The following is a 14683-nucleotide window of genomic DNA, read 5'->3' on the forward strand; positions in this document are numbered from 1 at the left end:
AGCAGCTAGACTCATTTTTCTATCCAGTCGTTATTCAGACGCCTCTGCATTATGCCAGTCGCTGCATTGGCTGCCCATCCACTGCAGAACTAAATTTAAACTCGTCTACCTCACTCACAAAGCTCTGCATGGCGCTGCACCACCATACATCGCCTCCCTACTGTCAGTACACCACCCAGCCTGCTCACTCCGATCGGCTAACACACTCAGACTAAACACCCCTGTAATACAAACATCCCATGCTCGCCTACAGGACTTCACTAGAGCAGCACCCATCCTCTGGAATGCTCTACCCCAAGGCATCCGGACAATTCCCGATGCACGAAATTTCAGACGTGCCTTAAAAACGCACCTCTTCAGGGAAGCATACCAAATCTCCTGACCTAGTCCCTCGGCGCTCCCTATGGTGCTCCACCCTGCTTGCCTTCTGATAAATGATCTGTACATAAAATTTCCAATTGCCTGTGTTCCCCAACCCCTGCACCTCCTGTACCACCCCCAACGCATTTGTGTCTAACCCAATGTACCTCACATTGTATTTGTTGCAATTGTTGTATTGTTTTGCATTTGTCCATGCCTGAAAGCGCTGCGGAATAAGTTGGCGCTATACAAATAAAGATTATTATTATTACCTCTATAATTTCAACAAGAAAAAGTTACCACTTACACGTTTCAGGTTATCCAGCCCTCGATGATAGTAGAACTGTATTGCTTCTGTATATAACTGTGTCACAATTGTTTCATATTATCTGTTATAGTAATATATTAAACAAAGAATTCTTATAAGGTATAGAGTTTTTTCTTTTTTAACATTATGGCACATTTGTGTTCAAGGCTTCAAATCAAATTAAGAACATCACTGGCCTGGAAAATCTTAAATCATTACAAACTCTGGACCTCTCCTCTAACCAGATCACTAGTCTTGAAGGTCTGGAGGGTTTGGAGTTTCTACAGACTCTTGACCTTCAAGATAATGAGGTAAGGAACTTTTCTATTACGTGTGGGTCTTTAGTACAGTTGTCCGCAGCTTCTTGATTATAGTATTGTTCCATTTTCCTCGTAAATGAAGAAAAGCACAATACAACTGCTCTTCCAGAAAAATAATCCGCAAACATAGTAGATCCATTTGGATCAGATACTCCAATATCTGGAGGTTTAAAGATTTGTGCGAGTTGGTTATATGTTATACAGATAAAGGTTTTGGTGGTGAGGCTTGACATCACAAAAGCATTTTACACTAATGTGCAGACCAAACCATAGTGACAGTATTCAGAACTTTTTGGAGAGCTGGAGTACGTGTCAGAAAACACATAAAAACACATTTTTCAAAAAAAATTCTCGCAGGGTTGTTTCACACACAAGTTTTTATGGCTTTTTTTCATTCAGTTTTTTGAGGAAAATCCAGAAGTGGATTTAGCAGGAGGGAGGAACATATGTCCTTCCCTTATATCCTCCATTCCTATAGAATCCACTTTTAGAAAATTGACGTCCGAAAAAGTACGCATGGTCCATTTAGTGTACATTTTTATATTATTTCCTTGTTAATTATCTTTTAGGATAGATACAGTTATGAGAAATACTATGTACAAGCTCTCTGAATCCTATGGTTTTATGTATCAGGACTAGAGATGAGCGAGCATACTTGCTAAGGGCAATTGCTCAAGCGAGCATTGCCCTTAGCGAGTACCTGCCCGCTCGAGAGAAAAGGTTCGGGTGCCGGCGCGGGGGAGCGGTGAGTTGCGGCAGTCAGCAGGAGGGGAGCAGGGGGGGGGGAGAGGGAGAGAGAGATCTCCCCTCCGTTCCTCCCCGCTCTCCCCCGCAGCTCCCTGCCCGCCGCCGGCACCTGAACCTTTTCTCTCGAGCAGGCAGGTACTCGCTAAGGGCAATGCTCGCTCGAGCAATTGCCCTTAGCGAGAATGTTCGCTCATCACTAATCAGGACATAATAAAATAATATGGTCCTTTAGAACAGGGGTCCCCAACCACCGGTCCGCGGACCGGGGCCGGGCCGTTAGGTGTTTACTGCCGGTCCGCAGCACCGCCAGGAAATTTTGTTCTAAAAGGAACAATCCCGCGGCCCCTTCAGCAGCGCTCTGCGTTCTCGCACTAACCTGCTTATAGTGTGAGCGCAGAGCGCTGCTGAAGGGGCCGCTTCCACACATAGCAGGTTAGTGTAAGCGCAGAGCGCTGCTGAAGGGGCCGCATATATTGTATTTCAGCCGCACTTCAGTAGCGGTGAGCGATTCCAGCAACCTCATTGGTTGTTGGGTACACCCCCCCCCCCCACACCTCAAACTGGGGTCTGTGTACCCAACAACCAATGAGGTTGCTGAAATCGCTCTCCGCTACTGAAGTGTGGCTGAAATACAATGGTCATTGCTGGTGTGGAAGCAGCGCGCCGCAACCAATCACAAGGCGCCTTCTTGAAGCGCTGAGGACTGCAGCACCAAACAACAGAGCGTCCCACGAGTAGGAGGAAGAGCCGCCTCTGTGCAAGCAGCAGCAGCCTCCGCGCCTGTACACCTCTTAGGACCTAGGTCAGTTTTCAAGGTAATCCTGCCGGGGAGGAGGGGGAGGTTGGGGGAGTAAATTATATGCTGCCCTATGTGTGTGCTGGGGGGGGGGTAGTAAATTATATGCTGCCCTATGTGTGTGCTGGGGGGGGTAGTAAATTATATGCTGCCCTATGTGTGTGCTGGGGGGGTAGTAAATTATATGCTGCCCTATGTGTGTGCTGGGGGGGGGTAGTAAATTATATGCTGCCCTATGTATGTGCTGGGGGGTGTAAATAATATGCTGCCCTATGTGTGTGCTGGGGTGGGGGATGATAAATTACATGCTGCCCTATGTGTGTGCTGGGGTGGGGGAGTGAGTTATATGCTGTCCTATGTGTGTGCTGGGGGGGAGAAGTAAATTATATCCTGCCCTATGTGTGTGCTGGGGGGGGGGGGTGGAGATAAATTATATGCTGCCCTATGTGTGTGCTGGGGGGGAGGAATATATTATACTGCCCTATGTGTGTGCTGCCCGGTGGGGGGGGGGATATATTATACTGCCCTATGTGTGTGCTGCCCAGCGGGGGGGGGGGGGGGGGAGGAATATAGTATACTGCCCTATGTGTGTACTGTCAGGACATTCTAAATGTCAGAATTAAATATGCACTAAACTCCAACCCCTTCATAACCCCGCCCCATATAACCAAAGCCCCGCCCATGTCCCGCCCAACCCTGCCGGGCCTTGTAAAAATGGTCTTGCTTGAAGCCGGTCCCTGGTGCCAAAAAGGTTGGGGACCACTGCTTTAGAAGATCCTAAAATTAGATAATACACCCTCAGATGAACAACACCACATGACAATTTACATTGCATCATTATTTAACAAAAACTAGGCTAAAATGCAAAAGCAGTGTGTTAAAAATTTAGGTACACCCATGAATCAATAGCTTCTAGAACCATTTTTGGCAGCAATAACTTGAAGTTGTTGTTTTCTATGTGACGTTACCAGTCTCATGTCGTTCTGGAGAAATTTTTAGCCCACTTTTTTTTACAATGTTGTATGCACAGCTCTCTTAACCCCTTAAGGACCAGGCAATTTTTTTACCCATGTGGTGGTTTTACTGCTGTTTTTTTTTTTTTTTCCCTAAAGCTACCAAAATTATTTTACTGTTTTTTTACCGTAGTTTAAAAAAAATTTCTTCAGCATACATATATAATTTTTTTTTTTTTAAATTTAGTATACTTGAACTAAAATAAAGTAAGGGGATGGGTTCCTCATTTTGTTCCAGACGTTTTGATACATAATATGTATAGTTTTGGATTACAGGGCACATACGGCAATGGTTTTGGTTGGCGTCTGCTTTGGGTCATTTTCTTTTTTATGTATATATTTTTATTTCATTCTGTGAGATAGATATAGACATATATCTATATAATATATATATTTTTATTTATTTTATTTTTTTAACTTATTTTGTTACTATTTTTTTAACATCTATGACCCCCATGACGTCATAAAAGACCTCTGGGGATCATTAACATTGTATCTTTTTTTTAACATTTTTGCACTGTAACTGGGGCATCCATAGGAGCCCCAGTTACTGAAGAAAACATCCCCCAGTAGTGATAATAGTCACTAACAGACCTGATCAGGGTCTGCTAGGACACTGTAGCTCTGCTGTAACAGGTAGACCCGGCGGTCATGTGATTGCTGGGTCGCATAGTGGAAGAAACAATTCCACTTTCACTTCTTAGCACATAGCCCTCATTAAAAAAAAAATCGGACATTCGCGTGTCTACTCAGATGAGCGGATAGCGTTTGCGATTTCCGTGAGCGGATTTAAAATTTCAGCATGTTCTATTTTTGTGCAAATTCTGCACGGATGGCTTCTATTTAAGTCAATGTAAGGCGTCCGTCCTGCAGCCCATCCGCAATTGACACTGCCTAGCGACAGCACAGAAAAAATAAAAATTAAAAAAAAAATTTGTACTAACTGACTATGAGCGTCCACAGTCTACCGCAGTACAGAAGGCAAAGGTACGCGGGGTCATCAGCTGGGGTCAGAGCCGGATTCGGCTGTGGGCTCCTGCATGCGGAACCTTACTCGTTCATGTGCAGGCAGCCTAAGTATTGCAACACCTTGATTCTTTTGTTTTTCAAGACTGTTGTAGATTTACTGGGGCACTTGGGAACATTGTCTAGCTTGGCATAGTTTGTCTTCACATTTGACTCTAGAAATCTTTGGTATACAGAGGAGTTCATGGTCGACTCAATAACTACAAAGTGCCCAGGTCCTGTGGCGGCAAAACAAGCCCAAATCATTACCCCTCCACCACCATGCTTGAAAATTAGATTGAAGTGTTTCTGTTGATATGCTGTGTTTTTAATTTTTGTGAAACATCTCTAATTTAGCATGAATGCCCACGGACTGATTTCTACCATGTTTCCCGCGCGTGAATTCCACAGCTGTTAAGTTCTGTTGAACCTAATAGCTTTCTGCCTGCCAATGCTCAGATGCGGATTTCTACCGCAGATTTCCACAGCAGGAAATAAATCACGGCATTTGCCACGGATTTACGCCGCCGGAGGTCTCCATTAATATAACTTAAATAGAGGCCGCGGAATTCTGCAATCATCAGCAGGCACTTTTTTATTTTTAATCGCAGAACTCCCGCGGCGTAAATCCATGGGCGTATCTCGTGACGCTCGTGGGCATGAGCCCCTAGTCTTATCTGTCCAAAAGACAGTGTTCTAGAAGCCTTTGCATACTTTACCCCTGCTGCCATGTTCTTTTTATTAAGAGTAACTGTAACAAAAAAATTCTAGCATTTGACATTCCTGACTTTGACTCAAAAAAACTGCATCAATAACTGCAGGAGTGTAAAAAAAAATTATTAAAATAAAAAATAAATGGTGTTTGAAGCTGTCCGTAGATCAGTTAGTTTGTTTTTTAAAGGGGTTTTTCGAGACCTCATGACAGTTTTAAAATACAACCCCAGAACCCAAAAGGTTGTAACGCTGTAGAATGTAAAAACAATTTGGAAATCTCATATAACCAACATCAATTTCAGAGACTATAAACTTTCACATTCCTTGTCACTGGACTAGTTTTATTGTTATGCTCATCCCTCTCTGGTATTTATCTAAGTGCTATTAATCACAACATGTTTGTGCCCTCTTATCCTGTGTCTGGTCTTTATCTAAGTGCAAATTAAGCACACCATATTTGTGCTCTCCCATGTGATTATGTGTATATGTTTTCTTATAAATAAGTCTTTAGATCTGTTCCATTATGCCTGAGGAAGAACCCTGAGTAGGTTCGAAAGCTTGCTATAACATCATGTATTTTTGTTAGCCATTAAAAGGTATCATATGTACAAAATTACTTGGTTTCTCTTGCTGGGAACAATCACATTTTGCTCTACTGGCTAACACCGTGCTAAACTTGTTTCGTTCATTCAGAATAGAACATGGAAATTAGTAAAAAAATGAACTAATTTAGAACCTGATGGCAGCACCACATCTCACTAAGGTTGGGCAAGGGCCATGTCTACCATTGTGTAGCATCCCCTCTTCTTTTTTCAGCAGTCTGTAAGTGTCTGGGAAGTTAGGAGACCAATTGCTGGAGTTTTGGGAGCGGAATGGCCTGATGTAGGATTCTAGCTGCTTTACAGTCCTGGGTTGTCTTTGCCAGATTTTTAACTTTATAATGCACCAAATGTTTTCTATTGGTGAAAGGTCTGGACTGCAGGCAACCAGTTCATTACCCGGACTCTTCTTCTCCAAAGCCCTACTATTGTGATGGATGCAGTATGTGGTTTAGCATGATCTTGCTGAAATATGCAAGGCCTTCCCTGAAAAGGATTTTGTCTGTATGGGAGCTTATGTTCTAAAATCTCTATATACTGCTCAGCAATGATAGTGGCTTTCAAGATGTGTAAACTGCCCATGCCATAGGAACTAATGCAACCCCGTACCATCAGAGATGCAGGCTTTTTAACTGTGCACTGATAAAAAGCTGGATGGTTCCTCTCCTCTTAAATCTGCAGGACATGGCATCTGTGCTTTCCAAAAGTAATTTCACATTTTGATTCATCTGACCACAGAACAGTTTTTCTTTTTGCCTCAGTCAATTTTAAATGAGATTTGGTCCAGAGAAGACGTTGGCATTTTTGGAGCATGGTGATATATGGCTTCTTCTTTGCATTATACAGCTTTAACTTGTATTTGTGCATTGCACTGTGAACTGTGTTCACAGACAATTACTGAATGAATTCCTGAGCCCACGCAGTGATTCGCATTAGAGAACCATGCCTGGTTTCAATGCAGCAACACCTGAGGGACAGTAGATGTCTATCACCCAACATTGACTATCAGCCTTGTTTCTTGTGCACATGAATTTCTCTAAATTCTCTGAATCTTTTCATGATATTATTTACTGTAGATGGTGGGATATTCAAAGTCTTCACAATTTTAAATTGAGGAACATTTTTCTGAAATTGCTCCACAATTTTTAGATGCAGTTTTTCACAGATTGGTGAACCTCTGACTATCTTTGCTTCCGAGAGAACTCTACGTCTCTGACGTTATTTTTATATTCATGTGACGTAGTAGGAAATTGAACCTCCAGTTGTTTTTCATTATTACTACTTTTTCAGCCTTTTATTACTCCGTTTCAACTTTTTTAAGAACTGTTGCTGCGATCAGTTTCCAAATGATTAAATTTTTTAAAATGTAAAAAGGTCTCATTTTCAACTTCTGATATGTGTTCTATTGTGAATAAAATATGGAATATGAGGTTTCCAAATCATTGCATTCTATTTTTCTTTACATTCTATACAGCGTCCCAATTTTTTCTAGTATCTAGTTATAATAAGCATGACTCACCTGTCCATCCTGCCCCTGTTCCAGCACGCTGCTTCATGCTAGTCTTTGTTGTTCGGCTTTTGTGATTACATCACTGACTATCAATATGACCACAGACAGCAGATACCGGTAGCAGCAGCACCAGTGTCCTCAGACTGTGAAGGGGTGCACAAGAAGTCAAGATGGATCAATCCACATACATCCACAAATAGGAAAGTAAAGATGAAGTGGACGTCAGCACTCCATGTGGCAAAACTTGACCAAGCAGAAAGGCTCAGTGTTGGGCCTAAACGTTGCAAATGTACTTTCTGCTTGATCAATAACATTTTGCCACATGGATCCATATGACCAGTGAGGCTGGCAATTGGCTGTTGCTGTCACATTGGAAGTCTGTCACATCATTGCTGCAACCACACTGGCGCAGCAGTGATAATGTCACGGACTACCCATGTGACAACTGAGGCTGCAGTGGTAATGTTAGGTAGTTTGTGAAGTGACTTCTGCATTGCTGAATACTGAGACCAGTGTGGAGCTGCAAACTGGAATTGTGCTTATTTTAGTGTTATGATCCTTTTAGTTTAACTAAATTTGTGGACATCTTAGAAAGTCCCCTTAAGTCAACCATAGTGTTCTCTCTTGTTAGACATGAATTCATACAGTCCTGTTCAAATATGTTAGTGCTGTATAATAAGGCCATATATTCACGCTTCCAGGTACATGCAGTGACCACATATAGTTTATTGGGGGTGATCTTAAAGGAATTGTTTCATACATTGAGCAGTGGCCCCAGTTGGTACTACAAGCTGAGTGCTATTGAAGTGAATGAGACTCAGCCTGCAGTACCAACTTGAGCCACTGTGCAATTTACGGAGCCGTGTGTTTCCTGCAACAAAGCAGCTAGATGTGGGACAACCCCTTTAATGAAAGTATATAGTCAGGTATAGAGTTTTCTCATTCATTTGGAAACTTTTTGTCCAAAGAGAGGTGATCGAAATTTGTGCTAAGAACCTTACATTCTCATGCAGTTAGTATGAACAACAGTTGTGCAATTTAATTCAGATGTATATAAGTGATATGACATGTGTTTCTGTTAGTGTAATTGTTGGCTTACATGCACCTGCACATTTATTTGATGGAATAGCTGACGTTTGTGTTGTTATGTGCTTTAAAATTGCTTTACAACCACTCTGGCCTTCCTGGTTGTTGCTGACCAGGACATGTGACTGTTGCAGCCAATCACTGGCTACAGAAGGGCACGGCCTCGTTTAATGATAAAACCACTGACATATACAACTATATTCATGTTTGTCAATTTTGGTTATTTTTAATCTTTCTCACAATGTTTTCATTGACAGATTTGTCAGATAAGCGAAATTACTTTTCTTGAAGATCTACCTTTGCTACATATACTAAATCTCCTAAAAAATCCTGTGCAGGTAACTTTTATCACCCAACTTTTATTGTAACCGAAATAAACCAAATTGCAATTTTTATTAACAAGTGTAATGAAATTGAGCAGATCAGTTTTAGTGTGTGTGTGTGTGTGTGTGTGTGTGTGTGTGGTGTGTGTGGACTTTGTGATTGTATTATTTGGTTGGCACATAAGTTAAAGAGGTTGTCCAGTTGTAAACTATTGATGGCCTATCCTCAGGATAGGTCATCATAAGTAAATTGCTGGTGGCCGGTTGCCCAGGACCCACGCCAATCAGCTGTTTGCCTGGCCAGTACACTCTTTTACTGACCCGATTTAAGCAGGAAGCAGACGTCTCTGTTCTTACTGCAGTGGCCAGGCTTGGTATTCCAGACCAAGGTCTCGTTGGAATGAACCGGCTCTTTGCCTGCAGTACACGCCTTGCCACTGCACTAAGAACGGAGCTCTCTGCTTCCTGCTGATATCGACTCAGTTTACAAGCACACTGGCCTGGTGAACAGCTGATCGATGGAAGTCTTAGGCAGCGGAGCCTTGCCAGTCTACTACTAATGACCTATTCCAAGTATAGGCCAATAGTTTAAAACTGGACAACCCCCTATAATAAATTATGCATTTTGTAAGTGTACAAAGTTATTGACCCCTGTACACTACGCCCTAAGTAGCACAAGCCAAATATAGGGATGTTATTCTTTCTTTCAGGTTTAAGAATCAATGAACTAACCAGCTAGTAAGCAATATCAACAAAGTTAAAGGGTAACACTAAAATGTGTGATCTTTTTTTACAAAACCTTATTTAGGATACGATCATAATGGCAGGTCACGGAGAGGCTTAGAGCCCCACCTATATTACTGCACGGTCATGAAATGCGTAAAAAAAATCCAACTGATTTGCTGTAGTGCAGTTATAGTGTGACACAGAGCAGCAATGATGCAGCACAGTGTGAATGTACCTATATATTTAGTGGCCGCTCCGAAGCCTACCTCTATACTTGCTCATTAATGCAAACATCTTATCGGCTAATGTAATGGGGTGACTCAGTGCAAAAAAAGTTCAGTGCAGTTGATATTAAAAGATCCACCAATCTGATACTAGACATGCTAACTATAGGACCAACATTTTGTGCATATACTGTACCTAATAAGTCATATCACATACTATATGTCATTTTGAGCTAATTCCATCAATCTAGCAATGCTTTTAGTGTATTCCAGTAATCTGCACAGCTACAAGATCCCTATTCAGGGGAGGGCCTTTCTGATACGTATTCATATATACACAGATTATCCACAGTTGCATGATGCTATCAAGTCAATATTGGCCAGAATGTATTTTCAGCTTCTTGCAGAATTTTCACCGCAAAAAATTTTGGCTGTTTTTAGGGGCAAAAGCGTTTTCTACCTAATATAATTTTTTTCATTTATAGAGTGCCAACATATTCTGTAGTGCTGTACAGAGATTATCACTCACATTGGCCCCTGTCCTCATTAGGGCTGACAATATAAATTTCAGATGTACCTATTAGGATGTTTGTGTTTTGTGGGACGAAAGCTGAGTAAGTGCAGGAAACCGACGCAAGCACAGGGAGAATATACAGACTCTATGAAGATTTTGTCCTTCATCAGATTCAAACCCAGGACCCAAATGATGCGAGACAACTGTGCAATCCATTGATTAACCACGCTGGATAAGTGTACCTGGGTGCACTTAGAAAATACCATAAAAGTGCACCTGATATACTAGCCACTGAGTGTACCTATATTACTATAGGATTGTAAATAGAGATGAGCGAGTATACTCGCTAAGGCACATTACTCGAGCAAGTAGTGCCTTAGCCGAGTATCTCCCCGCTCGTCTCTAAGGATTCGGGGGCCGGCGCGGGTGACAGGTGAGTTGTGGCGGGGAGAGAGGGAGAGAGAGATCTCCCCCGCCGCTCCCCAACGAGCGGGGAGATACTTGGCTAAGGCACTACTCGCTCGAGTAATGTGCCTTAGCGAGTATACTTACTCATCTCTAATTGTAAACCGTTATGTTTACATACTCAGATTAATGATACTATTCTGTCTAATAGAATCTTCATTTATATTTTTGTGGTATTTTTAACATAGATTCAATTTTTGTTTTCCTTAAGATACATTGCGCAGAATACATGATGCTCCACAAATTCTGAAGCATGTATATGTACATATATATATATATATATATATATTGCGTTCAGAGATTTTTAGACTTGCTGTACATTACTGTCATTTGTAGCAATCATTCTGAAATCAGCATATTCGTTATTTTGCTTGTAAATTAGAATGCATTATTATTGGCTTTTAATTATACACTCTTCGTCAAAAAAAAAAAAATTAAGCACCTAGAAGGAGTTGTCGTTTTGCTGCTCTGTGTTGTCTCTCATGGCGGGTCTTCCAATAGGCATTTCCCAGCAGTATAATGCTTGGCCGCACACAAGGGTGTCACAGGAATGTCCCCACAATATTTGTCACACTTCTGTGGCTGCTCAGTCACCAGATTTATCATGAATAGAACATGTATGGGACCACCGGGGACGCCAACTTCGACAGCCTTAGAGTTTGCACAATGTAGAGGCTCAGTTACAGCAAATGTGTACCGATATCATACGGAACTTGTATGCTTCCATGCCTGCTTGTATCACATCTTGCATCCAAGCTAGAGGCGGCCAAACCATACTAGAGCCTCCTTTCAAGTGTTCAGTATTCCACAATAAAGTTACTTTTTTGCTCTGATATTTGAATCATTTACTTATATCAACGTTCCAATCAGACATAGAACGTTTCATTCCATTCAGACAACTCCTTTCTAGGCAATGGATTTTTTTTTCTTTACAGTGAGTGTACTGGTTCTGTGCATTGTATTGTTGAATAGTTATATGTACAGTACAAAAGTACTGTACATTGATTTCCCATTAAGTATTTTGTTTCGTAGGAACAAGTTGAGTATTGGCTGTCATTGTTGTTTATGCTGCCAAGATTAACTGAACTGGATCAGAAGAAGATCAGAGTTGAAGAGAAGGTATTTATCTCAACACCTGCTTTCCACCAATTAATAAACATCTTCCCAAAGCAATCAGTGTTGCCTAGTAATTACATTGGTGATGCAGTGAGGAAAATATAGTTTTTTTCCCAGAGGGATGACATGCACTGAGAAAGACATCTCTGTATAGTGTGCATCTTGAATATACAAGTGTGCAATGCTAAATATTTAACATTAAAAGAAAAAAAGATGAAATAAAAATGTATTCGTTTTGGGGAGCATTAATAATTTTCAGACAATGGAAGAGCAGTCTGGAGACTCCCTGATAATCTTTTCTTATTCGGTGGTAAGCATTACCTAGACACTGACTTGCATACAATAATTAAGACCACAGTTGGTCATATAATAGAAATGGCTCCTGAGCACTCCATGAAGAATTGCATTGTGCCAGAAGTAGGGTCCCAATCCACAATAGTAATAAGAAAATAAAAATTCTGTACATGCTTGGAATATATATTTTTTTATATATATAATAAAATCTCCAATCTCAACCCCCTAACTGAAACACCTTTTGCTAATTAGCTGTTGGAACCGTCTTTAACACAAAGGTTTACTTACTTTTTTCCCCCCTACATTGTGAATGTTTACTTAATGTGCTCAGTAAAAGATATGGCTGATACAACAGTGTGTGTTAATGGTCTGGTTAGATTGTGTTTTGTCTATGATTGTGACTTGGATAACTATTAGACGGCATCTTATTAGTAATCAATGCAAAAATCCAGGTAATTCCAAAGTGTTTCAAATGAAGCAGTCTGTGATCCAGCACCAGGCAGAGCCGTATCAAAAAGGCTCTATTAAAAAGACATAAAATCCAACATGAAAATCCGTTTGTAGATGCATGAACACACATTCTTATGCATTTCAGACAAACCATGTGTCCTTAATCATAGCAGTGTGTTAGAGAAGCACATCCTTTTTTTTAAAACCCCAAAACACTAATCTGAAGGATAAGTGACTTCGCACACTATAATTGGCAACTAACTGTCAGAAACTAAAAATAACCCCCCCAAAATATTGAAGCATATCAAGTACAGAAGTGTCTAATAGTAATGAAGTACAATATAGAGATTATAATGAGTTTGAACCAATACTAATAGTATAGCATAATTTCACATTCATAATTAACTCCCACAGGTACTACACTATTCAAAATGTCTCCCTATTTATAAGGATGTGTTTTTTGACCTCCTGCATATCACAATCCACATATGTAAAAAACCTATGTGGTGAAGTCGTGTTTTTTGTATTTTTACAGGCTGAGTGATAATAGTGCCCCGACTGTCAGAGGGCATCTACGTATATACTACCTGACGTCCCTGCGAAGTAGTTACACCATACTTTCCATGGTTTCCGTGTCGGATTTTATGTCTTACGAATAAAACTTTTTGTATATAACTGCCTGGCACTGGATCCAGGATTGTTTCGCCTCCTGGCTATCACATGGTCTGAGGTGAGATCCATGCACCAGCATTGGGTCGCAGCAGTGGTGATCTCGTTCTTCAAAGTTTTTTTGCAATTGTCAGTGTATATAAAATCAAGTGTGCAAGTGTGTGCAGAAATTTGATTTTCTAGTTAAGCCTATAGTTGGACATCTGCTTTTAAAGTTCCTTTAAGGGGTTGTCTGAGATAAAACACTTTTTTTTTTGTAAAAAAACGGTTGCTCATGGGAAAAACATAATAAAGAGCTTATACTCCTCTCTCCCAGTTCCCCGCTGTGTCCAGTGTCACAGATCTGGGTCTCCCCCATGACAAAGTGTTTACAGGCTGCAGCAGCCTGTGATGTCCTGTCAGACAATCCTTTAAATACTAATTGCAAAGTAACAACCCCTTTAAGAATATACACATACTAATGTATTATGTGTAAAAATTAACTAAAAGTGAATGATTTACAGTTTTTTTTTTTGTTTTTTTTTATGGCAACTGATGGACACTGGATAAATTGTATACATTTAGCATTACAATAGATTTGTTCTTGTTCTATTTCCTTTACTGAGCAATATCCTAAAGGAGAATGAGCTTGTCATTTACATAAGGACCCAAAAGGCCATCTGTTGGAACTAAAATGTGTGTTCTTTTACTTGAGGTGGCTGCAGTGAATAAATATGACCCTCCTCCAGAGGTAATCGCTGCTCGGGATCATATGGCTAATGTTATGTATAACATCATCCAGCCACAGAAGATCTTGGACAGGTAATGTCTATATTTGATGATCTTCAGGGTTTGTCTTGGATTTTCAACAAGAGGACTAAACAGATCAATTAAACACTAACTAAAGGCCCTTTTACACGGGCTGACAGGGTTTTAAATGACCGCACGAGTGCCGACATCACCTCTAAGGTAGTCAGCACTTGTGCAGAGCATTTAAACTGAAAGACTCGCCGCTGAATCATGAGCTTCTCAGCCCCTTTTTGCTCAGTGCTTCACCTCCTACAGGAAGTGCTGTGCGGGCAGCATTTACATGGGCGAGAAGCAAGCGAGCCAACAAAGTTTTCTTGGGTTCAAAAATATTTTGTTGTTATTATTATTATAACAAACGCCAAAAGTCACTGGTTCAATCATACACTGTCACAAACATTTTGTGCAAACATAATGCAATACAAATCCTCATAAAAATAAGTGAGATATAACAACTAAGAAAACTAGTGTTTATCTAGTCAATAACATGTACACAAGATGGCATAATGGTTTCAAGCCCCAACGAGGTTTTTTAAGCTGACTGACAACGATTATCACTTAAATTCATTCATTCACCTCCATAAAGTGTGAACCCTTATATTATGAGCCTTTGTATCATGTGACCTGCAGTCTGACCACCAGTACAGAACTTGCTCCGC

At 40.8% G+C, this 14683-nt stretch overlaps 1 protein-coding gene across 2 annotated transcripts in view; it reads left to right on the top strand.

Annotated features, from left to right (window-relative positions):
- Window positions 1-14683, top strand: part of LRGUK (leucine rich repeats and guanylate kinase domain containing) — an 87557-nt gene that overhangs the window by 21625 nt on the left and 51249 nt on the right. For both annotated transcript variants that reach the window (XM_066592137.1, XM_066592138.1), the window contains 4 exons: window positions 835-978; window positions 8715-8795; window positions 11742-11828; window positions 13933-14039. In XM_066592137.1, coding sequence (XP_066448234.1) covers window positions 835-978; window positions 8715-8795; window positions 11742-11828; window positions 13933-14039 — 419 coding nt within the window. The remainder of the gene's footprint in view (window positions 1-834; window positions 979-8714; window positions 8796-11741; window positions 11829-13932; window positions 14040-14683) is intronic.

This window comes from Eleutherodactylus coqui, chromosome 2 (genome assembly GCF_035609145.1).
Source record: "Eleutherodactylus coqui strain aEleCoq1 chromosome 2, aEleCoq1.hap1, whole genome shotgun sequence".
NCBI classification, from domain to species: Eukaryota; Metazoa; Chordata; class Amphibia; order Anura; family Eleutherodactylidae; genus Eleutherodactylus; species Eleutherodactylus coqui.